Source organism: Syngnathus leptorhynchus, chromosome 1, assembly GCF_054491065.1.
Source record: "Syngnathus leptorhynchus isolate UIUO chromosome 1, UIUO_Slep, whole genome shotgun sequence".
Classification (NCBI taxonomy): Eukaryota; Metazoa; Chordata; class Actinopteri; order Syngnathiformes; family Syngnathidae; genus Syngnathus; species Syngnathus leptorhynchus.
The window spans coordinates 22,455,374-22,481,917 of NC_141195.1; the positions used below are offsets into that span (position 1 = coordinate 22,455,374).

At 42.9% G+C, this 26,544-nt stretch overlaps 3 protein-coding genes across 5 annotated transcripts; 1 reads left to right on the forward strand and 2 right to left on the reverse strand.

The window, feature by feature from the left end:
• Positions 1-365: 365 nt before the first annotated feature.
• pjvk (pejvakin) lies at positions 366-20,410 on the reverse strand. 3 transcript variants are annotated; one of them, XM_085919590.1, is made up of 9 exons: positions 20,266-20,410; positions 4,759-4,832; positions 3,675-3,886; positions 2,032-2,314; positions 1,763-1,958; positions 1,359-1,500; positions 930-1,047; positions 725-868; positions 366-667 (listed from the first exon to the last, which is right to left on the reverse strand). In XM_085919590.1, exons 4-9 carry the CDS (start codon positions 2,243-2,245, stop codon positions 366-368), a joined length of 1,116 nt encoding a protein of 371 aa, XP_085775716.1. In that variant the 5' UTR covers positions 2,246-2,314; positions 3,675-3,886; positions 4,759-4,832; positions 20,266-20,410. The 3 variants fall into 3 exon arrangements, with proteins under 3 accessions (XP_085775716.1, XP_085775715.1, XP_085775717.1); XM_085919589.1 differs by having other exon boundaries at positions 2,032-2,373; XM_085919591.1 differs by lacking the exons at positions 4,759-4,832; positions 20,266-20,410 and having other exon boundaries at positions 2,032-2,373; positions 3,675-4,301.
• Positions 3,813-17,568, forward strand: LOC147062733 (uncharacterized). The gene is made up of 53 exons (XM_085921226.1): positions 3,813-3,909; positions 6,033-6,242; positions 6,909-7,133; positions 7,267-7,283; positions 7,907-7,960; positions 8,159-8,251; positions 8,360-8,437; positions 8,516-8,560; positions 8,894-8,947; positions 9,056-9,109; positions 9,752-9,805; positions 9,889-9,942; positions 10,024-10,077; positions 10,167-10,211; positions 10,284-10,337; positions 10,422-10,466; positions 10,541-10,594; positions 10,672-10,770; positions 10,850-10,894; positions 10,969-11,067; positions 11,135-11,188; positions 11,261-11,368; positions 11,446-11,499; positions 11,727-11,825; positions 11,912-11,965; positions 12,033-12,131; positions 12,208-12,261; positions 12,354-12,407; positions 12,523-12,576; positions 12,640-12,693; positions 12,806-12,850; positions 12,924-13,022; positions 13,112-13,219; positions 13,299-13,352; positions 13,502-13,555; positions 13,670-13,723; positions 13,804-13,857; positions 13,943-14,050; positions 14,167-14,220; positions 14,294-14,347; positions 14,422-14,583; positions 14,657-14,764; positions 14,845-14,952; positions 15,032-15,085; positions 15,157-15,264; positions 15,348-15,401; positions 15,486-15,593; positions 15,666-15,719; positions 15,795-15,902; positions 15,977-16,313; positions 16,390-16,580; positions 16,659-16,898; positions 16,985-17,568. The coding sequence occupies exons 1-53, from the start codon at positions 3,813-3,815 to the stop codon at positions 17,129-17,131; spliced, it is 4,677 nt and encodes a 1,558-aa protein (XP_085777352.1). The 3' UTR covers positions 17,132-17,568.
• Positions 20,411-21,858: 1,448 nt separating the features above from the next.
• On the reverse strand, positions 21,859-26,099 carry LOC147062734 (calcitonin gene-related peptide type 1 receptor-like). Its single transcript, XM_085910975.1, has 13 exons — positions 25,978-26,099; positions 25,213-25,269; positions 24,980-25,127; positions 24,626-24,736; positions 24,346-24,458; positions 24,178-24,269; positions 23,882-24,008; positions 23,654-23,807; positions 23,525-23,585; positions 23,356-23,422; positions 22,783-23,001; positions 22,674-22,715; positions 21,859-22,599 (listed from the first exon to the last, which is right to left on the reverse strand). The coding sequence occupies exons 1-13, from the start codon at positions 25,990-25,992 to the stop codon at positions 22,393-22,395; spliced, it is 1,413 nt and encodes a 470-aa protein (XP_085767101.1). The 5' UTR covers positions 25,993-26,099; the 3' UTR covers positions 21,859-22,392.
• Between the last annotated feature and the right edge of the window lie 445 nt (positions 26,100-26,544).

A 26,544-nucleotide genomic window follows, 5' to 3' on the forward strand; every position in this document is an offset into this window, starting at 1 on the left:
ATTCAGCGTGCGCCATCTGGCGGCAGGGATGACTAAATGTCTGAATATTTACACATATAGCAGCACATGTTTCTAAGAATTCCGTTCCTTTATTTTATTCTTTTTAAACTCGATGTCCATATTTTTGGAGTTTATGTCCGTATATGTGTCCATTTTTATCTTATGTGATTAGTTGGATTTATCCACACAAAATGTCAATTTTTACTAAAATCCTCCTTTTTGAATTACAGTAAGTGAAAAGTCGTCAGTAAAAGTCAGTAGCCAGTATAATAAGAAAGTAATGATACTTGGCTACTTTCCACCATTGTCAACAGTTACTTTTAATTTTGGAGCAACACGAATATTTAATCGTGAAAACAACTTCATCACTTAAGAGTTTTGTGCCAAAGGTCAAAACAAGGCACAACATGCAGCCGTACATATTTATGCCCAGCAAATGAACATTCCAAACAGCCATAGACCGTTTCCCGTCTTTGGTTGCCCATGCCGCACAGTGCACACGGCCCCTTGGCGATATTGTGTTTGAGAAGGTTGACACGCGTGTGGGAACTTTGCCTCAGGTATGCCGAGGAGACGTCGGTCATGCTGGCGGCTTTCTCGTAGTAGTCCGTCATCGTGTCGTCCATAAAGTTATCGGAGTGACTCAGCTCTTCCAGTATTCTGTCGTCTGCAAGCACACTGTTAAGACCCGGTGGAAGGACGGATGAGACGACCACGACTGTACCTGCTCTGAAGGGGTTCCCGTAGATGATACCTGACAGGAAACGGCGCAGTCGACCCATTGAGAAGTGACCGATGAAGCCCCCCAGCTGCTCGCTAATTTGCTCCTGTTCGAATCCCCCTCGAGACCCCGGGGCAACGCAGATATCTGATACAAATGAGCACGGAGATTGTCAGTAATTTACTGGAAGATTGATTGACCTTCTTACCGAGCCGCCCGTCCAATCGAACAAAGAGCTCGCAGATGCTGAAGGCGATGGTGGTGTGAGCCGGGATGACGATGGCCTTATCTCTGCCTTTTGGGTTCCTGCCATCGTCGATCTGAAACTGCAGTGAAAAAGACGAGTCATTCATTTTTGTCCATTTGCATGCTGTGGATGAACTGACCTGAAATCAAATTATTTATGGATGTTAAGTCAGACAGATTTTTTTTTTTCCTTCAATATACTGGTACAAATCTACACTAGTGATGTGCAGGCGCCCTCTAGTGGTACGTATAACAATCACAGAATTAAATATTCAAACTGCACCAATTGAATATTTCCAAACCATTTTTGAGATAGTAGATTGAGACAAACTGCTCTAAGGTGTCTTTCTTTTTTTTTTTAAATGCAAAATGTTTTCAAATTTGTGTTTACCCTCATGGTGGCACCCCTCATGCCGGCGTGGACCGTCAGCGAGCACTGGCGAGTGGTGCGTATGCTCTCCATGACCACGCACAGGACGCTCCATCTGCTCTCCTTGCATTGACGGACCAAGCAGTGTTCCACCTCCACTTTCCTGTCATGCAAAGGTTTAATTTTGGTTGTGCATCAAACATGGCCGCTCGAGTGTAGAATAACGTGATCATTTATTCAGGGAAGGCCTTCTTCTCATATTCCCTCAGTCACAAATAGGTCAGACGGCATTCTAGCTAGTCAATAGTCTTATCTTCAGTTCAGGTGAGAAAAGTACAAGGTGTTTCTTTTTTTGACTCAGCTATCGTATGTCAGAAAAAAAAACAATACGATTTTCGGATCTGCACGATGTGATTGAAGGCAACCTGGAGTTGAGTTCCCGCAGCAACGTGGGTACTTCCACCTCGTGTTTGGTCACGATTCCGAAGGAAGCTTTGACGGCCACCGAGTCGGAGCCGCTGACGTTAAAGCCCACGTCGTTGATGAGGTGGTTTCCAAGGCGACCGTTGAGGGCTACGTCCGATTTATCCTCGTAGTTGAGCAGCTGATAAGAGGAGACACCTGCAGAAAGTAAGACCGCTTTATTGATTCGATGAAGACATCTGGAAACTTTGGAGCTCCTCACTAGATGTACCTGCGGTGATCTCCTTCTCCCCGACCAGGATGTCTTTGAGGGAGAACGCAGTGGCGGCGTACTTGTTCTTCTTCTTCCAGAAACGTCTCTTTCTCTTCCTGGTGACAAGACTGAGAGGCTGATAGCGGTCGGCCTCGCTCAGACTCGGGACGGGGACCAACCTTCCGGTGTCACCCACCTGCTTAACAAAGTTCTTGGTGGCGGCTGCGAACATCTCAAATGGAGGAGCGCTAGGTCTGACTAGCTCTGGGTGCTCATCTCTGCGTGTCTCTTCTCACGCTGGCTGTTCAATAATGCAGAGAGTTTGTAAGGTAATAGGTGTGCTCACAAGGTGGAAACTTCCTGTCACATGACCCATGAAAAAAAACAGATTAGAAGTCCAAATGTATTTTTTTTTATTCTTTCAAATGGGTGAGTGATGTCATAAAAACACAAGTAAAAGCGATAAAATGAAATCAACTAAAAATAGAACAAAAAATGAAATGCGATGGAACAATTGGGAATCTTATTTGTCTTACTGCTTTTACTCCATTATTAGTTTATATGAATAATAATATAGTAAAATAATGGGTATCAATTTAATATTGAAACATACACATATTTTTCTTATATAAATGAAACGCAGTTAATATACATATGGTGTGTGGGCTGGCCTTCCCTCTTTTGTGGTTTCGTTTTATGACTTGACATGGCCAGAAATAAATGTGTAGCTTGTTCTTTATGTCACCTCAACATAACTTTGGGTGGGGGAACATTTTTCCTATCGAGAACTATTTGACTTTTTTTTTTTTTTAAAGTCACTGAGGACGAAAAAAGATTGAATAATAGAACATTATATCATTGTTTCTTCGAAAGCCCTGTGGAAATTGAAAAAGAATTGTCAGGTTACCAAATAGCACCTTGTTAAAGTTAGTTTCCATATTGTCACATGCAAACTAATTTCATGAAAAAAAAAAAAAAAAGGCTAAATTTGGGCATATTTGGCTTCTGTCTCTTGGCAGCCAATTTTTTTTTCTTTTTATATGCGGTATGTGATTTACTGTACATGTATTTGTGGCTCAGCTGCTTTGAGTGATTTTTTTTTTTAAAGCAATTTTGTATGTTTTTAGAATGTGCCTTCAAAGCAGGGCCGGGCAACGTCTCTGAGCAACTGATGAACTGGCAGACATAAAAAAATAAATAAAAAAAAACGTGCTGATCTCATATTTCTAATTTGTCCGCCTCCCGCCTCGCCCCTTTCATTCTCCCATCCCGGCATCCTCGTCCACCGAGAGGATGATGCAACTTGGGCGCTGCAAGTACGCTAAATACAATGCCAGTCAAAAGTTTGGAAGCATCTTCAAGTGTCTGGACATCAAAATTAAGAGCAAAGAAATATTCCTCCATCAGCCAAATGAGAAGAATTCACGCAAAAAAAAAAGCAAATTAGGGGTCAAAGGTCATACGCGATAAATTATTTTCTTTTCTTTCTTCTTTTTTTTTGCACTCTTTCCAAATTCTTGGTCGGATTTCCACGCAGCCTTTAATTACACGTTCAAAGAGTGGAGCGGCGTCTGCCGGGGGAGTGGAACGTGAAGCGACGATGAGGAAAGGAGGAGGAGGCGGGAGGAAGAGGGGGAGGAGGAGGAGGAGAAGGAGCACACCTCATCCGGGAGTCCGCTGCACTCAGGGATATCGGGATCTTTGGGGCTGGATGCTGTAGCTCCGGGTCGGCCTCTTTCCAGTGTGTTTGTGTGAGTGTGTGTGAGTGAGGTCCTTGCGTGCCTGTTTGGCGTGCAACCATGGGCCCCTCCGTGCACATGAGGATTACGTTCCTCTTGGCCGCCATCTCCCTAACTCAGGTGATTACCGTATCCTGCCAAGAAACAACCAAGAACGGTGAGTAGTTGAACCTCTTTGTACGATTGTGTCTCTTTGGCCCACACTGTCGTCAAGGAGACATTTTATGGCGTATATTATTGTATATGTGATATCATTATTTATATTAATTGAAAAATCGAGTACATACTGTTCGTGGATGGGAATGTGAGGGAGATTAATTTATATTTTTTTGGCTCATACGTGAAATTACGTTGGCGACCAGTCCTGGGTGAGCGCCACCTATTGGCCAACGGTCACATGGTATAGAAAATGGATGGATGCATGGATTTTTTTTTTTTTTTCCTCTATTCAACTTTTGAGATGGTTTGAAGGCTTATCCAGAAGATCATTTTGATTGTGATATTTGGAACACGTTTGAATTGAGGCTGTCTGCATGGCAGTGATGTCATTTGTGACGTCACGAGAATCAAATCCAATTTTTGTGGAGGAGGCAGGCCGAATTATCATCCATCATCATTCCTTCAATTTTATTTAAAAAATTGGAATCATACATAAAGTTTGGGCATGTTGATGAAGCTCCAGATGTGATGTGCTGGAATAAAAAGAAATAAATAATTGGGGACAGTTTGATTTAACCTTCTTGACCACTTTTTCTACGTCACAAAGATGCCAAGCTGGAAAAACAAAATAATCCTTCAGCCGATCTATTTCGGTGCGAGGTCGGCACCCAATGAAGGCCTTCCGAGCTCCACTCCTGTAATGATGTGGCCTGGTGGACGGGACGGACAAAAGCAGGCCACTAATTTTGGTCAGCTTTGGACCGGGAGGCACACAAGACACACCCTCAGTGAAAGGATGTTGAGTTCTGCTCCACTGGAGGAGACAACTTCAATATGCTTGCCTTACTCATTTCACTCGCTGCTTTCTTTTTGGGAGGACGCCGTTTCAGACAGGTGTCGCAAATTGTTCCACAAGTTGAGCTGTAAATAGAGAAAAGGATTTTTGGGTAGTGCTGACATTAAGATGCAATGATATTTATTTCTCAAAATTTTGCTTGAATTTTTTTTATGTGACCATAATTCATCCAAAAAAAAAAAAAAACACAACCTAGCTTAAAATTGAACTAAGAACAAGGAGGAAAAGAATCTAAACCAATTCTCGATTCTGCAGGGGGGTTGCGGGTGTGGCATACTTAAAAAAAAAAAGACAAACCACACGTTTAAGGCCAAAGCCAACGTATATACCATCTCGTGTGGTTTCCCCTAAAATAACTACTGCTGGCGAGAAGGAGTGTCTAGCGCGGGCGGGGAGAGGCTTCACCACATAATTATGAGCCACATAGAAAAGCTTGCAGCAGGTGGCCACATTCTGGACAAAAGCGACCCGAACCAGTATGCAAAAAAAAAAAAAGTATAAAATAGCCCAGGAAAGTTATTAATACATCTGCTTGATCAATTGGTAAATTCTTGTCATGATGATACGTGATGGAGTTAACCACAATTTAATTGCTCGCTCCTTAATCACTGTCTTCATACAATTGCAGTGGAAAGCCCCAATGGAGTCTGTTATTCTCTTTAATTGTTAGCTATCGACATGATAAGAATGTCTTAATGACATCACTTTACAAATGAGTACTTTGAGAATAGCTATGGATGATTCAAGCAAAAAAAAAAAATGGCACAAAAAAGTATGAATCGTAAAAAAATTTGAATTTGAAAAATTTGTTTGGTTTTATTCACAAATTTGCTGGGAAATTTCAGCACAAAGCTGACAAGTGGAAAAACAGGTTGACTACCTTCTGCCATCTTATAATTAATCAATGAAAATTCAATTCCCAGACAAGTTGGACAACTTCCATTGTTTTTTGGTTTCTGTTTGCGACCCACAAATTCCTTCTTTTTATTTATTTTTTTAACTTAATGACCTTGAATTTCTTGGCATTTATCCTCTAGTGCTATTTGAAATACTCTGTTGGCAACTAAAGTCCATTGACAAAAAAATGTATAAAAATAAATGTGTCTTTATCCTCAATAAGGTTGTGGGTGAGAAGTAGAAAAACAATCATTCTCTCTCAATTCGGAGTCTTCAATTAACCTAAGAAGCATAAAAACGAGGAGGCCAAGTATTCATTTGGTGTATAAATAACTCAGCAAAGTGCACATTTGACTTTTTCCAAACAGACACGTGCGCCGACAATGGACAAGTGTACGCCAACAAAGAAATGTGGAGCCCGGAACCTTGCCGGATCTGCGTATGCGAGTCGGGCAGCGTCACATGCGAGACCGTCACCTGCGACGACCTCGGCGACTGCGCCCAGACGGTGACCCCGGAGGGCGAGTGTTGCCCCGTGTGCGTCACCCCCGCCGCTCCCACGCCAGACCCTTCCGCAGGTTCGTGTGTGTCACTTTTGACTAAATGGAACGCCTCGATTCAAAATTTGTGGTAGCGAGATGTCACAAAAATGGCGTCAAATCACTATGTGTGTCTAAATGGAGCTCGCCCACTCACTTCATCAAAATGTGTGGTACTGACGTATTACAAGATACAATACAATCCAAATTTATTTAGATATTCATTTATTTCTGGAGCTTCTGATCTCCTCCACTCAGGTCACCATAGTTCCTTGCATCAAGATGGCGGCAGAGCATTACTTTTTTCAAAGTGACACTCATCAACTGTCTACAATTTACATAGTTGCATAGTACCAAGATGCCAAAGATGGTGGCAAAGCACTAGTTTTGTCTAATTTAAGATCCTTAACTCACTTCACATAATTCATTGGGATCAATATGCCACAAAATGGATTTTAATGCTTAGGCCTGACAACAAATACAGCAAATGGGTGAGTTAAAAAAAAATAATAATAAAAAAAAACCCAATAAAATAAATAAATAAATTATAATAAAAAAAGAATAAATAAGAATAAAAAATAAAATAAGAATAAAAATCATTAAAAAAGAATTAAAAAAGAATAAGTGGAAATTAAAAAAGAATAAAAAAAATCTGTGACATGATTGTTCCCTCCTTGACTGATTCTGCACTTGACCCCACTGCAGCTCCCGTGGAGAAGGATGGATTGAGCTGTGTAGTGGATGGCGAGACCTACGCTCACAACGACATCTGGAAGCCGGCACTGTGCAGCGTGTGCGTGTGCGACAACGGTGTGAGCGTCTGCAGTGACGTGCAGTGCGAGATGGTGCCCGGCTGCCTTAAGATGGTGACCCCCGAGGGCGAGTGCTGCCCAGTGTGTGAAAACCTGGCCAGCGCCACCAGGCACATTGGTATGTCCGTTGTAGTAATGCACCCCACCCACAAGGGTGCGCTGCTGTACAAAGTTATTGTTTTCATCACAAACATTTTTTTTCATACATAATGAAATGATCTTTTTGTTTGTTTTATCGCTTCCTCTTCAAGCAATCATGGGTTATCGGGTAAGTCATGATATTTTTATTTTCAATATAACCTTTTGATACAATATGAAGGAGTGGGGGATGTTATGGGCATACAGCACTGGAAATTTTTAAGACACGATGATTTTCTTATTTGAAGGTTTTATTTCATCTTATTCTGAAACTACTGTTGACTCCAAAATTCCAACTAGAAATATTCACATCTATGGGATTTATTTGCATAAAATGAAACAAGTCAAAATATCAAAAAGGTTCTTTTTTTTTTTTTATTTTTGCTTTTTGGTCTCACTTTTTCCAGAGCTGTCACAAACGTAAATAAAAGTTTGCCTTTGAAATGAATGAATTATGAATCATCAAGTATTTAAATGAGGTGTATGTACTAAAGATTGATATCTTTTTTTTTTATAGGGACAAAAGGGTGAACCAGGTGATATTCCACATGTAAGTTATAAATCGCAATATATGCAAAGATTAAAAGGTTTTCTCTTGTTTCGCAACATTTTTATGATGTTTATTTTACTCTCGCAACAGATGGTAGGACTCCCTGGACCTCAAGGACCCGCCGTGAGTTTTTATTCGCCAAAAGCACCAGCAAGGTCACAATAAACTTAAAAATAAACGTATCCTGTGGGTTTTGGTTACAGGGTCCTCCAGGTGCTCAGGGGAGAACTGGACATAGAGGATTTAAAGGCAGACGGGTAAGTCAGAACCATTGTGAGAGTATGGGTCCTTGAACTTTGACCTTAAGAGGTAGAGAAGTGTCAATCACTTGAGAAAGATAGAGCTAATCTTTATATCTGTCTTGACATCTTCCTTTTATTTTGATGTTCAAATACAAGACATAAAATATTTTGTATTTTGATGACAAACTTGTTTATGTAAAAATGTCATGATAGGGATTCCAAGGGCCCCCAGGTTTTGATGGAGAGCCTGGCATACCAGGAAACCCAGGCGTATCTGGTCCCCCTGGTTTCCCTTCCCTTCCTGGGGTGAGATTGAGTCTTCATCCAGCGTTTCACCGTAGACAAGCAAAAAAAGAAAAAAGAAAAGAAAAAAAAAGAAAAATACTTACATGTATGTCCTTTTATCACCCCAAGGGAAACATTGTGTCACAAATGGCTTCAGGATTTAATGAGAAATCAGCAGGCCTGACCGGAATGGTGACGGGATCAAGGGTGAGTGCAAGCCAGTATGTGCGTACACCTTTAGGAAGTATGACGCAGCTCGTAATAAGCCGCTTGTTCCCGTTTCAGGGTGAAGCAGGATCACGAGGATCTCCCGGTGCGACTGGACCACCAGTAGGTTTGGCACACATGTAAAAGAGTCAGTAAAATGACTACACAGCAGGAACTCATTTCGCCACATCCTAGTTATGGTTTCCCCCAGTGGACCGATTTATATTAAGCAGGAAGTTGGAGGGGAAAAAAAATCTCTATTAAAAGTGAAGGAAAAATGAAATTTCCTGACAGTTTTTCATTTTAGGAAGTCTTTGTTTGTTTTAGAGGATGACACAAAGTGATCATGGCAGACTTGACTTTGAGCACCTGCAAATGAAGTTTTTTTTTTCAACTGTCCAGCATTGATCTTTGGTTGGGATGGTTGGCTGACATTTCCTGTCCTTTCTTGTTCAGGGTCCACCCGGTGGCCAGGGACTCCCAGGCGAGGCTGGAGATCCAGGTCATATGGTAACGTCTTCATGCTGCCATTCTGACCTTGATGCCAAGCCTGCATTCATGGACTGCAGGCACATGTGTGCTTTTGTGTCTCAAACTTTGACCTTTGCTTGTGTTTAGGGTGAATCGGGTCTTCGAGGGCCAGAAGGGTTGACGGGAAAAAGTGGTCCTGATGTCAGTGAAAACTTACAGAAGAAAAATCTATTCATTCATTCAATAACACTGGTCAATGGCAGATTCATGAGTCCCTGTATTATTATTCATTATTATTATTATTATTATTTAATGAATGAACTTTATTTATGTCAAACAACAAAAAAAGAAACGTAATTTACAACCAAAAATAAGAAAAGAAATTAAAATAATAATGATAATAAGATAAAAGCAAAACACATTGTTCAAAAAAGGAGTGGGAAGAAGTATACTTATTTAACCCCACCCCTTTTTACATATTGGTCACAAATAGAAAATTTGGATTTACTGTTACAAAATCATCATATATTAAGTACGATACAAAAGAGTAATATAAAAGCAAATGTTAAATCACCAAATACCAAAACAACAAATACCTTATTCATTATTATTATAATTATTATTATTATTTCAACCTGATGCGCTGAGAAAAAAAATTAGGCTCATTTAGAAAAGTTAAATTGAATCTTTAATTCAAAAATGTAGTAAAATCACGTTGACCAGTGTAATCTTATGAAGCCCTGCATGCTCTAAAAAATCTTTTATTGTTCAGATTGGTTGTGGCACTAAAATCATGGTTTGATTGATTCTTATGTACACAACCACTGTTGGTATTTTTCATAGGGGGAGACTGGACCCCCTGGTGCTCCTGGAGAGATGGGATTCCCAGGATCACTGGTAAACAAACAATTCCCACATTTACCTCTTTGTCTTATTGTTCTGCTCCATTGATTTCATACTCAATAATGTCATCTGATCAGGGTGCACGAGGGTTACCTGGTTCTCCAGGTATTCCAGGTCAAAAAGGTCACAAGGTATATGCCTGTTTGTTTGGTTTTTAATTTGCTATACTTTTTTGGACATTCGTGAAACACTTGTCAATCTTTCTCTAACAGGGTGAGACGGGCATTTTTGGCCCTAGAGGTGATCCCGGTGCTGTCGGTATCAAGGTAGGATTTTAATATCGATGACACAATCAAACACTGGAACCAATTTTTTTTTTTTTTTTAACCTAACTCCTTATCATTGTGTTCTGCAGGGCACTTTTGGTACTCCCGGTGCCATGGGTGCGACTGGTCCAGTGGTAGGCAACACATCTATTAAGAACACCACAACATTGGATGTGGACGGATATTGAGTCTTCCTTGTCTTTCAGGGCCCACCAGGTTTGATGGGAGAGAGAGGCAGAGCAGGGCCATCCGGTGCTGTGGTAGGCGCAACTAGCCGTCATCCGTGTTTGTTTGTATAGCCCAATATGTTGCAAGATGGATCATTTCATCTGTTTCTGGTTTAGGGAAAACGCGGTGCAGCAGGACATACAGGCAAACCAGGTCCCCTGGTAAGTATAATTTGTGTTATGTCATCATTCAATGCTGGTGTCAAAATAATAATCATGATATCCTTCATCCACAGGGTCCGATTGGAATCCCCGGTGTGCCAGGATTCCCAGGTGCCCCAGGACAGAAGGTGCCATTGTAGTTCTGCCTTGAAAGTTGACAAATTAGCTTAGCCAATCTACTGAAGGACCTCATGTACCTCCCCAGGGTGAAGTGGGACCTATTGGCATGAGAGGAAGTCCAGGTCAGCAGGGATCCAGAGGAGATGCGGGTCACGTTGGACCACCAGGGCCCACCGGACAAGCGGTGAGCAATTGCCCTTATCTGTTTAATGAGCCAAAAAGGTGATGGTGTTGCTATTAACCTCGTCATTGATTGCTAACAGGGTTCCGTGGGGTCCGATGGAGCGCCAGGAGCCAGAGGGGCAACGGTACGTGAGCCAACTATCAATTTCCCTTTTGGCATCAGTAAAGTTCCTTATTGAATCTATGACTTTTTTTCCAGGGCTTAGCGGGTCCCATGGGTGCATCAGGGATCGTAGGCCCGGTCGGGCCCCCTGGACCTCAGGGCACCACAGGAGCTGTGGGACCAAAAGGCCAAGATGTAAAATGAGAGACAGCACTTTCTCTCTGTCTTTTGTCACTTATGTGAAGAGTCATCTTTTCTCCAGGGCGACGGCGGCGTGGCTGGAATTAAAGGAGAAGCTGGACTGAAAGGCGAAAGAGTATGAAAACCATCTTTTGTAGCTACAGGAGGTGGAGCACAGGTTAAACTTGTGATTGCAACTTGTTGCCAGGGTGACCACGGTTTTCCGGGTCTGATCGGCCCCATGGGAGATGAGGGAAAGCGCGGACCTCGAGGTGATGCGGGGTCTGTCGGTGACCCAGGACCTTATGGCGAGACGGTGAGTTGGCCTAATATGATCCCAATATGCAAACATTGTTAATTGTCATCCAATTTTAACATATGGATTTGTTATAGGGCATCCCTGGGAATCGTGGGTTCCACGGCACAGATGGTTTTCCAGGTGCAAAAGTAAGTTCGTTAAATATATTCAAGAAGATCCTTGAGTTCACTTTGTGCCTTCAAACTGAAATAAATTGAAGCAGCATTGTGTTTCTGTGCTCCTCACCTGTGCAACAAACTTGTGATCTCCTCAAGCTTTTGGGCATTATTTATTTATTTAATTAATTGCCTCATAAGCAAGTGAGATGGACATTCTATTTCCTTCTTTTCCAAAACGTGCTGTTCTGCTGTCACAGGGAGCTCTGGGCGAAAGAGGGCTGCCTGGCACACCAGGCACCAAAGGTCCATCCGGAGATCTGGGACGACCTGGAGAGCCCGGTTTAACTGGTGCTCGGGTAAGACCCTTTTAAACCCACAGTTGTTCCTCAAGCTTGAAGGAAGACATAATTTCCCAACCGTGATGCTATGTTCTGTCAAACAGGGCCTGTCTGGAATTATGGGCGCCGAAGGAGAAGAAGGCAAACCGGGCCCACAGGTTCTGTTTTGTGAGTCTTTCTTCCGATAATGCAGCATTTTTTAATATTTTATACTGTCCTCTGCAGGGCTCAGCAGGAGATGATGGCAAACCGGGCCCACCTGGTTCTACAGGAGGTCGAGGTTTAGCTGGAATTATGGGCTCGTCAGGACCAAAAGGCCTCGCTGTCAGTTTGACTCATTTTGCGTAGAACATGAAGCCATTTTTTAAATAGATGATGCTGACTCCTTTGTAACTTTCAGGGCGATCCTGGGAAGAATGGCGAAGCGGGCAGTACTGGCTCAGCTGGTCAAAGAGTACGTTACGTTCTGTTAGAAATTCAAAGTACTTTTACCATCAAGCCAATTAAAAACAGAAGTGATGACAAAATATTACAAACATCCTCCAGGGAGTGAACGGAAAAAACGGCGAGGAGGGTCCTGCCGGTCCAACTGGCCCAGCGGTAAGTGGCTCAGTTATCAACCAATCACATTCTCTCAATTTTACTTATATTCCATAATGTAACTGCGAGATGATCTGCACCTTCACAACTTCTGATCCAAAACCGTCCCATGCAGGGTACTGCGGGCAAGCGAGGCGAGCAGGGATCACAGGGACCTAATGGCTTTCAGGTAAAACCGAAACTTTAACACGTGTGAACTTGCTTATTTAAACATGCAACATGTGTTTTACAGGGTTTGCCCGGAGTGCCAGGCCCACCCGGTGAATCTGGTAAACCAGGATCTGAGGTGTGTAAATAAATCCCACATTACCGTCTTAAAAGTTTTTACACCCACTCATAGTAGAACGGATTATTTCAGTACCGACGCGCCAATAAAGTATTTTTAATGGTGTTACCAGGGACTTGCTGGAGAGGAAGGTTCTGCCGGAACTTCAGGGTTGAGGGTAAGTCGGCGGTTCTTGTTTGGCTTCTCCAGTGTCAACCCACTGGACAAATAAGACATGACTCTGCCAACAGGGAGAACGAGGCGCTCCTGGTGCGAGAGGTGAAACCGGACCTAAGGGACTGCAGGGACCTAAGGGTAGTCCAGGTAGTCCAGGCCCAGATGGATTTAAGGTATCAGAGGAATAAATGACCGGTTCCATCTTTGAATTAAAGATATAAAATCGTTAGTCGCATTCATTTGAGTGTTGGGTTGTTTTTAGGGAAAAGCTGGCGTAAAAGGAGCTACCGGTGAAACGGGAAGTCCAGGACTTCAGGGGATGCCAGGGGAAAGAGGCATCCCAGGATCCTCCGGCCCAAAGGGGGATGTGGTGAGTGTTGCCTGCAACAGCACCAAAGCCAATTTTGGTGCTTGGCACATGAAGTGAAAGTGACGATCTCGTTGGACAGGGCTCCGTAGGTGAGATGGGACTCGAAGGCAAAGCCGGAGCTGATGGAATTCGAGTGAGTTGTTTGTTCCAAAGATGGATTGTTTAAACATCTTCAATCAGGGGTGTTCAGACTATTTATGGACCACGTTAGAGGGTCTAATAAATGTGTGTGTTGGCTATGTAATTACAAATTCTACAATGAGACATATTTGTCTATTAAAGGGTGGATCAGGTCCAGTTGGACCTCCAGGTGCAGTCGGAGCCAACGGCGCCAAGGTGAGACTTCCTAATGTTTAAGCTTTGTATCAAAACATGACTTTGAATCGATTTGATTGGATTGATGGAGCAAATCCCAAAGACCTCTTTTTCATGTACATCTGTATTTTTTAGGGGGAACCAGGCCCCCAAGGACGCAATGGACGGCGAGGGACAACAGGAGTGCCAGTGAGCAAAACATACTGTCATCAGAATGGATGGTGATCACTGCTGTTTCTGACTTTTAAGTGTGTGCCAATGATTAACAGGGTTCTGGTGGTGAGCCCGGTGCAACTGGTGCTGCAGGTTTCCCCGGACCAGCTGTGAGTTCAAAACATTCTACCCTGTACTGTAATTGGGCCCAATTACACATACTTATGGGAACGTCTTTTTTTTTTTTTTTGCCAGGGTGCTGAAGGTCAGCCTGGAGTGAAAGGTGAGACCGGAGAACCAGGCCTTAAGGGAGAGGCAGGACCACATGGTCCCCCAGGACTGGCTGGCATACCGGGAGTACAGGTGTGGATTAGTAACCAAATCAAATTGATATCTGTTTCTAACAAGCTAAAAAATGTAGGACTTGTGGTTCAGTGAGCCAAGCAAAATTTGTGAATTAATGGAAACGTCTGTTTCAGGGCGCGGTCGGTCTGACCGGACTCAAAGGTGGCAGAGGAACGCAGGGCTCAGCAGTGAGTCCACCCACCGTGGTTCTGTGGAGAAGCTTGGCACATCCGCTTTATTAGAAGTGTTCTCTTCCCACAGGGTTCAGCTGGTTTCCCTGGCTTACCCGGAGGTGTTGGTCCACCGGGTTCTCTTGTGAGTCCACTTGGATTTTGGAAAGAACGTTTTTTATATGGTCACTTGCAATCTTGCCTTTGTGTATGTGCTAGGGTGCTGTCGGAGCAGATGGACCCATTGGTCCGACTGGAAAGCAAGGCCCTGCTGGTATTCGCGGTGAAAATGGGCCCTCTGGACTTCAAGGCGAGATTGGTGCTCCAGGCCCGGCAGGCACATCTGGAGAGAAGGGTGATTCTGGAGAGGACGGTTCTCCGGTGGGTTTTACTAATCACCACTTGCTGCACATACTGCGCAAAATCCTTGATTGGTCTTGTGTTTCTTCATCAGGGTCCTGTTGGACCTCCAGGACCTCCCGGTGCTGCAGGACAGCGAGGCGTAGTTGGTCATCCTGGAGCGAGAGGAGAGGGAGCTATGCCAGGCCTGCCCGGTCCTGCGGTATGCCAGAATAATCCTACTATCAACCATTTCCGGCACTTGAACCATGATTACAATATCTGATCTTCCTATTTCTTCAGGGTCTGCCTGGGAAACCGGGAGCTGCTGGAGTACCAGGTGGAAAAGGTCCTCCTGGTGGAGTTGGGCCAGCGGGAGCCACCGGGCCGAGAGGAGATCCGGGCCCTGAGGTTGTTGGGTTTTGCTGGAGGGTATGCCAAAGGTAATCTGCATGAGTGTGTTTGTCAAGTTTGTTGTGTGTTCAATCAGGGCGTGACTGGTGAAGAAGGACCACCCGGGAGCGACGGACTCTTAGGGGCAAGGGTACGTGTAGACACATGACAAGGCCCGTGGCCAGACTCGTGTGTACTCATCACCGCTCTGCGACTTTAAAGGGCGATCAAGGTAATGCTGGTCCCGAGGGTTTGGCTGGAGGCCCAGGCTCTCCAGGAAATGAGGGTCCCGTGGGAGCTACGGGTAGTCCTGGACCCAGAGGTGAAAACGTGAGTTGTATCGACGTAGTGATTCAAATATAAATGGCATCACCAGTTTGCTGATTCCTGTTATTTGCATATTTTGGATTCAGGGTGCCAAAGGTTCTACTGGACCCCACGGAGCACCTGGAGTACGAGGCAAAGCGGTGAGAATAACTGCATAGTCTCATTTTTTCTATCGTCAACCTAGATATTGAATCTTTTTTTTATTTTTTATTATTATTCTCTAGGGCCCCCAAGGACCACAGGGAGATAAAGGACCAGATGGTGAACAAGGAGAAAGGGGTCAGAAAGGTCACATAGGTTTTACTGGACTCCAGGGTTTGCCAGGAATTGCTGTAAGTTGATATTATACTTTTGTATGTGTCTTTGAAGAGAAGAAAAAATGAAGACCCTTTTTTGTTCCTCAGGGTGCTACAGGGGACGCCGGTCCTCGAGGTATTGTTGGACCAGCTGGACCAAGGGTAAGTTGCAGATAACTTTGTCAGAACTGACAATAAAACCCAATAGAACTACAACATTATCTCATGACTGCACAGGGTCCTCCTGGCGTCTTGGGTCCACCTGGGAAGGAAGGGAACATTGGCCAGCCAGGAGCAATGGGTGCTCCTGGAAGCAGAGGAAACAGCGGTGACATCGGAGTTCAGGTAACACATTGGTACAAGGTTGAGCTGTCTTCTCGTAGACCAAATCCACCATGCTACTTCCTTTGCATTGTCAGGGCCCTATCGGAGAACCGGGACCACCTGGACCTCCAGGCCCTCCTGGACCTCCCACAGCAGCTGTCAATGAATACTATGCAGCTCCCATGGATTTGGATGAGCGTGGCGTGCCCGACGCCATGGAGTTCTTCAAAGATGACGTGGCGGCCGACCGTCCTCCACTTCCCGAATTTAATAAAGATGAGGCTCTTCCTGATAAGAGTCCCATCATCGCTCATGGCGCTCTGAAGACCCTCAGCAGGCGTTTGCAAGACATTCGCAGTCCAGATGGAACAAAAGAGAACCCCGCAAAGACATGTCAGGACATCAGGCAATGCTACCCACAGAAATCAAGCGGTAAGTCTTCTTCTCAATAATACTTAAAAAAATAAATAAATAGACGAGCATTAACCTACGTTGTGTTTGTCTACAGGCGAGTACTGGATTGACCCCAACCAAGGAAGCACAAAAGATGCCATCAAGGTCTTCTGCAATATGGACAACGGTGAAACCTGCATTAATGCTAACCCGGCCAATATTTCCCGCAAATCCTGGTGGACAAAATCCACTCCCAGTGCCAACAAACCTGTTTGGTTCGGAGCTGAGATGTACAGCGGAACCCCAGTAAGCAGATGATGTCAAGATTGCAGTTCCCCGATATGACTTTGTTCACTTAGCATTGACCAATTCAAACCGTTTCAGTTCCGCTACGGCAATGACGAGGAGGAGCCAAACACGGTGGCCGTTCAAATGAAGCTCCTGCAGCGTCTCTCCAAAGAATCCCACCAGAGCTTCACCTACCACTGCAAGAACAGCGTGGCTTACAAAGACGGCAAAGGGACCATGAAGAAAGCCCTGATCCTAAAAGGGGCCAACGGTCAGGAGTTGAGGGCGCAGGGCACCAACCGCCTGAGATACACCGTCATCCAAGATGGCTGCGCGGTAAGTCGTTAGCAAAAAGGACAAACAAAAACATCCGAGATGGGACAGAGTTGCATGTTTTGCGTTTCCTCCTTGTGTCTCCTCAGAGGTCCAACGGCAACTGGGCTAAGACAGTGTTGGAATACAGGACTCAAACCTCAATCAGGCTGCCCATTGCCGACGTAGCTCCCATGGACATTGGAAAGGCCAATCAAGAGTTCGGCCTCGACATTGGACCTGTGTGCTTCTCATAGACCGAGAAATCGTCGCGTGTGAATTTGAGAAAATGACTCCACTTCGTGTGAGCGCTGTGGATGAAAGTTACATCATTGCCGTGGCTGGTAAAAGACGTGCGGCTGGTAGAAGGCCACCATTATTTATTCATCTTCTTCTCTGTGAAACCCTCGTATAGTCTTTTGAGTCAACAAACGCCGAACGCAGAGAGGAGAAGCCATACTGGGCATTTAGATTAAAAATAACAAAATACAGACAAAGATATTTTCAATACAGATGTTTACATGCTCTCAATCTGGATAAGCTAAAATATTTGATCCTGATTTACGTTCTGTTCAGATAAATATTTAGTCAAACAAAATGCTTTGAAATGTCACCTGTAAATGCTACACGCTTGACTGTAAATTTAAATTTATTTGTTTGATTGTTGACAATTGATTTAGAATAAATGTCTTTTTCCGGGGCGGCTGAGCTCATTGCACACAATAAAGCACGAGAATAAATTTAAAATTGATTGAGCGCTTAGAAAACGGCAAACTGCCACGTTTCTCCTCTAGGGGGCGCCGTCCATTTGCAGAAAATCTCAGATGGCGAAAGTTCCTCACTAGGTGGCCGGAATGAAAGCAACCGGTTGACACAAAATTGTCTATTTCTTTGAGGCTACAAATGATCGTCTGCTAGCTTGAGCACACATGCTGACACGGCAGGCGTTTCCCCAAATTTCAACGTGTCTAAATGTCGGGGTGTGTGAGCGAGCACAAAGCGCTTGAAAGGAGGAAGGCCTCCTTGCAGGAAGCATAAGAGCCAAAGTTCAGCCTGCACATGTTGCTGGGTCGACCTCGTCGCGGCACCAACGCTGAAAGAAAACCCACTCTCGCCACTTCCTGCTGCCACGCCGGGCATCGGTGGACGAGGTCATTTTAGATGGCTTGCTATTTTCATAATGTGAGGAAAATTTCAACATGAGGATTCTGAGGTGTGTGTGTATGTGTGTGCATGTGTATATGTGTGTGTGTATCTGTGCATGTGCGTATATGTGTGTGCATAGCGTATAGCGCTCATTTCCGACTGCACATGTTCTCACTTAGGAGCTTTTCCAGTGGAGACAAGACAGTCAAGTGTGCATGAATATTCCATACATTCAATTATAATTATATATATATATATATACATTAAGACTCTACAGGGAACACAAATCTTCAAAGTTGTTAAGTCCCTCATTCATGAATATATGTATATATATATACATATATATATATGTATATATATATACATATATATATATATATACATACATATATATATATATATACATACATATATATATATATATATATATACATACATATATATATATATATACATACATATATATATATATATATATATATATATATACATACATATATATATATATATATATACATACATATATATATATATATATATATATATATATATATATATATATATATATATATATATATATATATATATATATATATATATATATATTCAAAAATATATTCAAAATTACATGCTAGCACAAAAGCTTTTGGGCTCGTCATCACTTGACCTCTCCGGCAAAAAAAAAAAAATCTCTTAATTACTTAATTTACCAAAAGGAGCCACCTTCCACCCAGTCAACACAATCACAAATTTTTTCTTTGTATATTCATATTTGTAAACATCTTGCTGCGTCGTGCTGAAATTTTCCTCTGGGAGTCATTGAACATAATTAAACTCTCCAGGCGCCCGCGACCCTGAGATGACTTGGAAGTCACACCCAGCCGACCCCAGCTGGGATGTCTCTCGCTCGCTGAGGAGCCTCTGTACGAGATTTCCCAGCAACTCCTTTTCCTTCCTGCACGGTGCGCAGCAGACAAAACGCTTGAGGAACATGCTGAGAAGGACTCAGTGGTGCTGGTTTACGTTCAAATTGGAATATGCCGCAATGGTTTGTGCCAATGATTTCTCCGAGATGACACATTGTCATTTTACGCCCACATATGCTGCCACTCAGGTGGAAAAACAGAGATTTTCAAATCTGAAGAGAAAATGACTGAAAGGGTGTTTTGATATTTAATATTTGACATTTTCTTTTCTCACACCATAATTGTTCAGGCCATTTTAACGTCGCACCTTTTCCAAGATCCTGGGCGGAGCCTCGTATGGTGGCAGCACAGAGAACAATGGCAGGAAACTGGAAGAGGAGCGAGGAAGTTCCTGTTGGCAGTTGATGCTGAAGACGAGACCGAGCGTACGCCCTGCACGTACTGAAGAAAGTCTCCAACGCTGAAATACTGGGATTGTTTCTGCTGGTTTGTTCCAATCATCGTCGTCAGAGATATGAAATCATTTTCACACTGCAAGACTTGTTGATAGCTAACCTTCCTAACCCTCGCAAAGAAAGTAATCCTGTATGAAAGTTGTATGAACTCTATTTTTTTGGCCATGCTTGTTGAAGTCAAATTATAAATGGGATAATATGACATTTTATATGATTTCCATAATTGGTGGAAGCTGTTTTGATATTCCTAACAGTTATGGAAGTTTTAAAGTCGGTTATTCACTGGAATACCATTTATTTAAAACTTTCTAGACATTGGAAATACAGTATTTTGTGCTCCAGTCCTGTAGGTGGCAGCATAACGTACAAACGTAAAATTTGTAGTAAATGAAACTCGGAAACTTGATGACACGGAAAGCAAAAAAAAAAAAAAATTATTGAACTCTAGGTGTTGGGGAACCTGAGGTTATGTCGGTCAGAACACAGGAGGGTAGACGTGGTTCCGTTTTGGTTGCTTTCATGGATAATTGGCAAAAAGGAACAGGCACTGTTGCTCATATGGGCATACAGAAATACAGCACGTACGTCACAACGCTCGACTTCTGACGTCACACACCACTGGTCGACGGCACACATTACATCACTGACTAGACGTAACTATACTAAAATAACCATAAATGGAATACTCTCGACAACACACCAAACATAAGTCATCAAGACAAACAAATACATTTGCTGGCGACCGTGAGACTACGACTGTAGTCATGCGTGTACGATGCGAGGCAAACTGTCAATCAAACGGCGCGCACACGAAACAAACGGCACAACAGTGGACAGTAGTAACAATTAAATATATGTACTCACTTTGTGTCAAAGACGCACACGACCCCAGCAACACGCTCAGTCGATACCAGCAACTTCGAACTCCCATCTGTAACTTATCGCTGCGCAAACTGCAGTAATCGCGCTTAAACGAAAGTAACTCATGCGAGACTTAAGGCGCGGTGACGTCACTACCCGTCCGTAACTTACCGCTGCGCACAAACTGCAACAATCGCGATAAGTTGAGGTAACTCACGCGAGACTTAAGGCGTGGTGACGTAACTTTCCAACACGACAACATTCAACACAAAATATATATTGATTTTCAGCATCAACATTTCTAACACTAGGTCTTTGTTGATTCTCGGTGGGATATAACCAGGCTTATTAAATAACAATTAATGAGTTAATAAAGCATAAAGGATATATATTTAAAACATTCGATGGAAATAATTGATGACAATATACTTTCAAAAGATGCTGAGAAAAATCAAGGGCGTTATGAACGAAAGCATCATTTCAGTTCAATTGTATTTAATTTTCTAGTATGACATTTTTGCTTCAAGCCTTTAAGATCTAGCTTGTTATTCTGGTGTGATTTTTACATGATGTGCCATAGATTTTAATTTAATCATTTACATGCTGATTTTTGTTTTTGTTCTTTTAAAATCTGCACAATGTTGCATTGGCTTGTAATATTACTAGGTATACAATCATCTCCCTATGTTTCTGATGAACACTTGGGCCTACTGCGCTACTGTATGTATTTTAATTCTTTTCATGATTGAATTTTTATCATAATTGATCAGGCCCAGCTTGACACTCAAACATGGACATGATCACGTGATACATGCCTCCACCCTTTGGTCTCTCCACGTTGAGGCCGTGCGGGTTTGCGAGGGTCGTGCGGACATCCTGCATCCCCGCCCAGACCGGGTCACATCCACACATGCAGGCCACATAGCTCACCCTTGAATTGCTCGCCCTCCACACCCTCAAGTGTGGCCAAGAACTCTTTCTATTGTTCTCAGGAGTGCCATGTTCCCGCACTCAAGTGTCCACATCACGCATCGATCCGGCCAAATACGTGGAAATATTTCGAATGATGTCACGTCCCAATTCACTCATCACACTAATGTTTCTTCAAATATTCCCACTTTAAGATGATCATACGGGAATTTGGGAATGGTTTAAAAAAAAAAGTCTCTTCCCATTTTATTGAAGACTGCTGCGGTCAACAATTGTTAGTCACGAGAAGGAGGAAACTGGCAAGCTTCAAAAGATTTCGTGCAAAAGTATTCTTAGAAATAGGAAGTCAATGATGCCTCAAGCAGAGGGCGTGAATACGGGAGGCGGGGCTACCGATAAATGGTAAACATCCTGCTTTGTTGCAGGTTGAAAGTGTATCACGTGACTTTTCCAGCTGGCTAAATGATGCACTGGTGGCGTTTTCCTTTGGGATTTCCTCGACTGGATGAAAAGTAAATAGCAAACATGCCGTCACTTTGTCTGGAAGCGGTGGTCCACTTTTTAGGTCCGAGAAGGAAATGCGGCCTTTTCTTTCATGTTTGTGTCAAAGAGAATTTTTTTTCTTCCATATAAATGTTGGTGAAAGCAGTTTGATCATTGCACAGCCAATTTTATTTACAGCCACGTTATAAGTTTCTTCTATACAATGTTAATGCAAATTGCAAAGCAAGCTAGTCGGCAGAAAAAAAAAAGCTTGCCATTATTACATCATTATTTCCTCTCCAGCATTTTGGGAAAAAGAACAACATGAACCTTTTTGAAGTGTACATGAAAGGAAAAGGAGTTATAAATAAAACAATTGAGACAAAACGTGCCATACTCGAAAATGAGAAAGCGTGACTACAACGCCACAGTTTCAACTATTAAAGTTCACCTGGAAAGTTTATAGTGTTTTCCAGGTTTGAAATTTCACTTGGAAAGAAAAAATCTTGTTCAAAAGTGAAAAAAAAAAAACTCAGCTGAGGAGCTTCATTCGGCCTTCAAAATGGCTGAAAGCATGCAGTTGAACGTCACAGTGAATCTGGTTTTGAATCTGGTGAAAGGTTTTGCTAGACAAAAGTTATGAAAAGATGAAAAAAAAAAATCATCCCGGTTCCTCGGACCCTCTTCTGAATCTCCTCCCGTACGAAAAAGTCCTCATCACACAAACGGGCTGTCAGATCGGAAAATGTCCGAGTAGCTTTTTCCGTTGGTGTGCTCGGTGTGACTCTCGATGCTGTAGCAGCGGTGAACTTCGGTGAGCGACGACGCCACGTAGGAGGCCGAACGAAACAAGTCGGCGTTGGCAAATGTGCCGGCAAATTGCATCCTCTGCTGATTCCAGTGTCGCCGCAAAACACTCTGAACCTTACGACGGGAGGGGAAAGGTCAAAGGTCATGATTGGAATTTGTTCAATTCAGGGTTGCAAAACTTGGCTTACCTCTCCGTTAAAGAAGCAGAATATGGTGGACACGAGGAGACCCTGAAAGTGCCAGACTTGCTTGAGTAAGGCATCAAAATACTGTTTTGGATGCTGAGTCAGCACTCACCTGGTAGTGCATGAGGATCTCCATAATGTAGAGATAGATCTCAGAAACCCAGTGCTCCTGAGGCTTGTAGGGAAGCAGCACGAACTGAATGCCGAGAAGCGGGATGAGGATGAGCGTGGCCCTCACCGCCCGCATGTACAGGCTGGACTCGGCCTGGTGGGTTACTCGAAGCTTGGTGATTAGAACCCGTACGATGTTCAGCAGGAAGAATAGGTTCACCTGCACGATAGAGCTGCATTTAAAAGCAGGCTCGCTTCGGACTACACTTGCTCCATTTGTGTGCAGCACAACGGCTAAATGCTGCTTCACCATGTTTACTTCGGAGTCTGGGCTCAGATATCAGACTGGGTTGCATTTTTTTATGTGATCAGGACTTAGGACATTTGGTAATTTGTAGACCAGTAATGGGATTTTAAAATGTATTTTACAGCCGACTGGAAGCCAATACAAAAGTCTTAAGGACTGGAGGAACATTTTCAAAACTCTTTGTTCTGATCCGAACCCAAGATGCAACATTTTGAATGAGCAGCTGCGATAATGATGTCGACAGATAGACAGAGATTTGCCACTCACCACCAAGGCAGCACAGATGGGCCCATGGATGATGTAGAGCAAGGATGTATCGGAGCTGACCCAACATCTGTCAAAACAAAAACAAAAAAAAACCAAGCATTCTCGCATGAGCCAAAAAATGCTGAGCAAGGTATCGAGATCTTCTCTCTTTTAATTTGAACAAACTCACTTGTCATTATAGTAACATTGGCGTGCTACGGAGTGCAGCACTGCCGGCACCAGCGGGAAACCTGCAAAGTCAAAAGCACGTGAGCGTAAAATATCTCACCAAAGATCCTTCCTTCCGTTCCGTACTCACCCCAACCGAGCAGATAATACCACAACAGATGCTGCTTCTCGGCAAACACGGCTACCACGATCAGAGTGTGCAGGTAGATGCCCTCGCACAGCATCCAGAAGTAGTTGCAGCTCAGCAGGTAGAGGTGGATGAACATCAGTAGCTTGCAGCTCGCCTAACGACCAGAAAAACAATCACATGACGACCAATTTGCGGCCCCGCCCCCTGGCAAGACGGCGGTTGGCTTACCGAGTCATTATACGTCTGTCCTTGCTTCTTGGCCACCTTGGTCAGCCACACCACCGTGATGACCGAGTTCAGAACAAATGAGACAAAGAGGTTCTTGTGCAGTGTGATCCTCTGGCAGCTCAGACTCCTGCAGTGAGAGATTCTGATTGGCTGTCACGTTCTAATTTCAAGTAAGGCTGGAAAATGTTCTCGTCTGTTTTGCTATCCTATTCTGACTAGAGGCGGAGCCTGTGAATAAAGATAATGAAAAAAAAAATGGAATAAATTGGGACGTGCAATTTTCAGCAGCCACTTACTTAAAATGGAAGAATATTCCCAGCGATATGATTAGTGAGACTAGTGACAACCCGTGACCAATCATGACCAGGTAGAAGTGCGTCATGGCCACCTGGGATAAACAGAAGATTTCACTGAAGAACATTCCGGAGGTTTGACGCGTGTACTGAGATTTGATTTGTTCTCACCGTGCCGTGATGTGTCGTGTTGGCTTGGCAGTTGGTAAAGTCCGTCCATGTCCGGTTGCTCTCTGGGTGACGCCACCAATCGCCTGTTTCCGTACAAACTTTGGAAGCTAGCGCTGATGGCAAAATATAAACTTGGAGTTAGAATCAAACATGAATCTTAAAACATTGAAAGTTATTAGGATAGTTCAAGTTAAAATCATCTTTAAAAGGATGTAAAATATGTTTTTGTTGTGTCCCTTCAACTATGACTCATCTCAAAATGGAGTCAAGGGAAAATTACCATGAGGGTCAAAGTCCTTGTAATAATCCGGACAGCTCTGCTCCGTTACGAGCCCTGCTTCCGTCTCGTCCCAGCACAGCCAACCGTCCCACGTCATGTTGCACACGAGTCCTGCGGGCAAAATATCAAATCGTCAATCGGAAATGCCTTTGCCACTTTGGTCTTGTCAAGCATCATCATCATCATCATCATCATCGCTGTCATCGTCAACATTATCATCATCACCATCATCATGATCACCATCACCTTCATTATCATCATCATCATCATCATTATCATCATCATTATCATCATCATCATCATCATCATCATCACCATCATCATCATCATCACCACCATCATCATCATGCTCACCCGCCGATTGCGTTCTGCGGTGATGGTCTCCTCTCACCATCCGCTGGAAGCACTTGTACTGGGCCATGGCGATAGTTGCCGGATGCTCCCCGTAGTGGTTGGAATGTTCCTGATGGGCGTCCTCTGGATTTTCTTCAGCCAAAAGCAGCTGACACCAATGAAGCACAACCGTCCGGAATAGAAATGTTATTTATCCGAGCATTGAAACTGACTTGTGTGTGGATGTTTACTACCTTGGCGAGGAAGCACATGACCAGGAGAAACATCAAGCGAATTGTTGGATGCATTTTCTGAGGAAGATGGAGAAATAAAATAAATCATAAAATAAAATAAATAATAATATAATAAATTATTATATAATAAATAAAATAGATATGAAATAAATGGAAAAATAGAATAGAATAAAATATCCTGGATTACTTTTTGGGCAGGTTATTTTTTTTTTTTAGTAAAAAGGGTTATTTTAAAATGGTTAATTGTGTAAGCAAAGCATAGAAAATCTTTTTTCACTGTGTGATTGCTGGATTTCTTGTTTCGCACTAGATTACAGATTCAGCCTTTTTTTTTCCCCCCTCGGCCTCCTCAGTTTCCTTCCTGCTTGTGTATTTTAGTTGACTTATTGAGCAAGTTTAGCCAAATGAATGTCAATGCGGTTCAATGTGTTCATTCACTTCCTGGCAAAGTTCAAAGTTCTTTATATTAATGCTTTGCATTGTGTGAGGTGTGGCTCCTAAAATATAAACCGCAATATGGCCGTATATTGTTATGGCTCAATGCAAAGCAATTACTTTCATCTATTTGTCATCAATATTGTTTTGTAATCAATATAGTCCTCTTTCATCGATTCATTGTGCATCCAGGTCAATGCAAATCCATTCATCTTAATTTAAATAAATTCACATGTGATGTTTCCAGCATCAAACGCACACACACCGTGTGTGTATATACACATTGTATAATCATATCATCGTGGAACGAAAGCGTAAACAAGAGCTTACCTTTGCAGATGCCATTTTTGTAAGCACAATTCCAAAACTTGCCCTTTCTTGTCAGTGAGGTTTAAAAAAAAAAAAAAAAAAAAAAAAAAAGAAGAAAGATTCAATCTATGCTCATGAGGAGTCAGTATATCTGCTGTGTTAGCCTCCACGGTCTGAAGCAACACTGAGCTGTCCTGATAAGGATACTTTAAGGATGACATCATGTGTTCGCCTTCCATGGAGGCGTAAAAGGGACATCCCTGCAGAGGAGACGGCAACACAATCAAGGTACACACAGACACACAAACACTTATACTCCATAGAGCAGTATACACTGTTTACAGTATATGGATTTATATATATGATATACATATAAATGCAAAATTTGTATTCACTGATGTGATTAATGTATAAAGTTTTCAACAACTTTATCTTAAATCGACTACACAATTATTTGTAAATACACAAATTTTAATTTTTTTGCAATCATATAGGAATAGATAGATTTAAAGCACGTTCAGTTAAATAAGATGTCATATTAGTTGCAATAACTGCATTTAGTGTATAACCCAGTGACCTCACTGTACT

Coding starts and splice junctions, on each gene's coding strand:
- pjvk (XM_085919590.1), bottom strand. CDS start 2,245: ATGTTCGCAGCCGCCACCAAGAACTTTGTTAAGCAGGTGGGTGACACC. Junction 1,959..2,031: donor GGAGAAGGAGATCACCGCAG/GTACATCTAGTG, acceptor TACTTTCTGCAG/GTGTCTCCTCTTATCAGCTG. Junction 1,048..1,358: donor TGAGGGGTGCCACCATGAGG/GTAAACACAAAT, acceptor TTTTCACTGCAG/TTTCAGATCGACGATGGCAG.
- LOC147062734 (XM_085910975.1), bottom strand. Junction 23,586..23,653: donor GTATTATCTGCTCGGTTGGG/GTGAGTACGGAA, acceptor TTGACTTTGCAG/GTTTCCCGCTGGTGCCGGCA. Junction 23,002..23,355: donor CCATCTGTGCTGCCTTGGTG/GTGAGTGGCAAA, acceptor TCTATCGTGCAG/GTGAACCTATTCTTCCTGCT.
- LOC147062733 (XM_085921226.1), top strand. CDS start 3,813: ATGGGCCCCTCCGTGCACATGAGGATTACGTTCCTCTTGGCCGCCATC. Junction 7,961..8,158: donor GAGGATTTAAAGGCAGACGG/GTAAGTCAGAAC, acceptor ATGTCATGATAG/GGATTCCAAGGGCCCCCAGG. Junction 15,086..15,156: donor ACGGACTCTTAGGGGCAAGG/GTACGTGTAGAC, acceptor GCGACTTTAAAG/GGCGATCAAGGTAATGCTGG.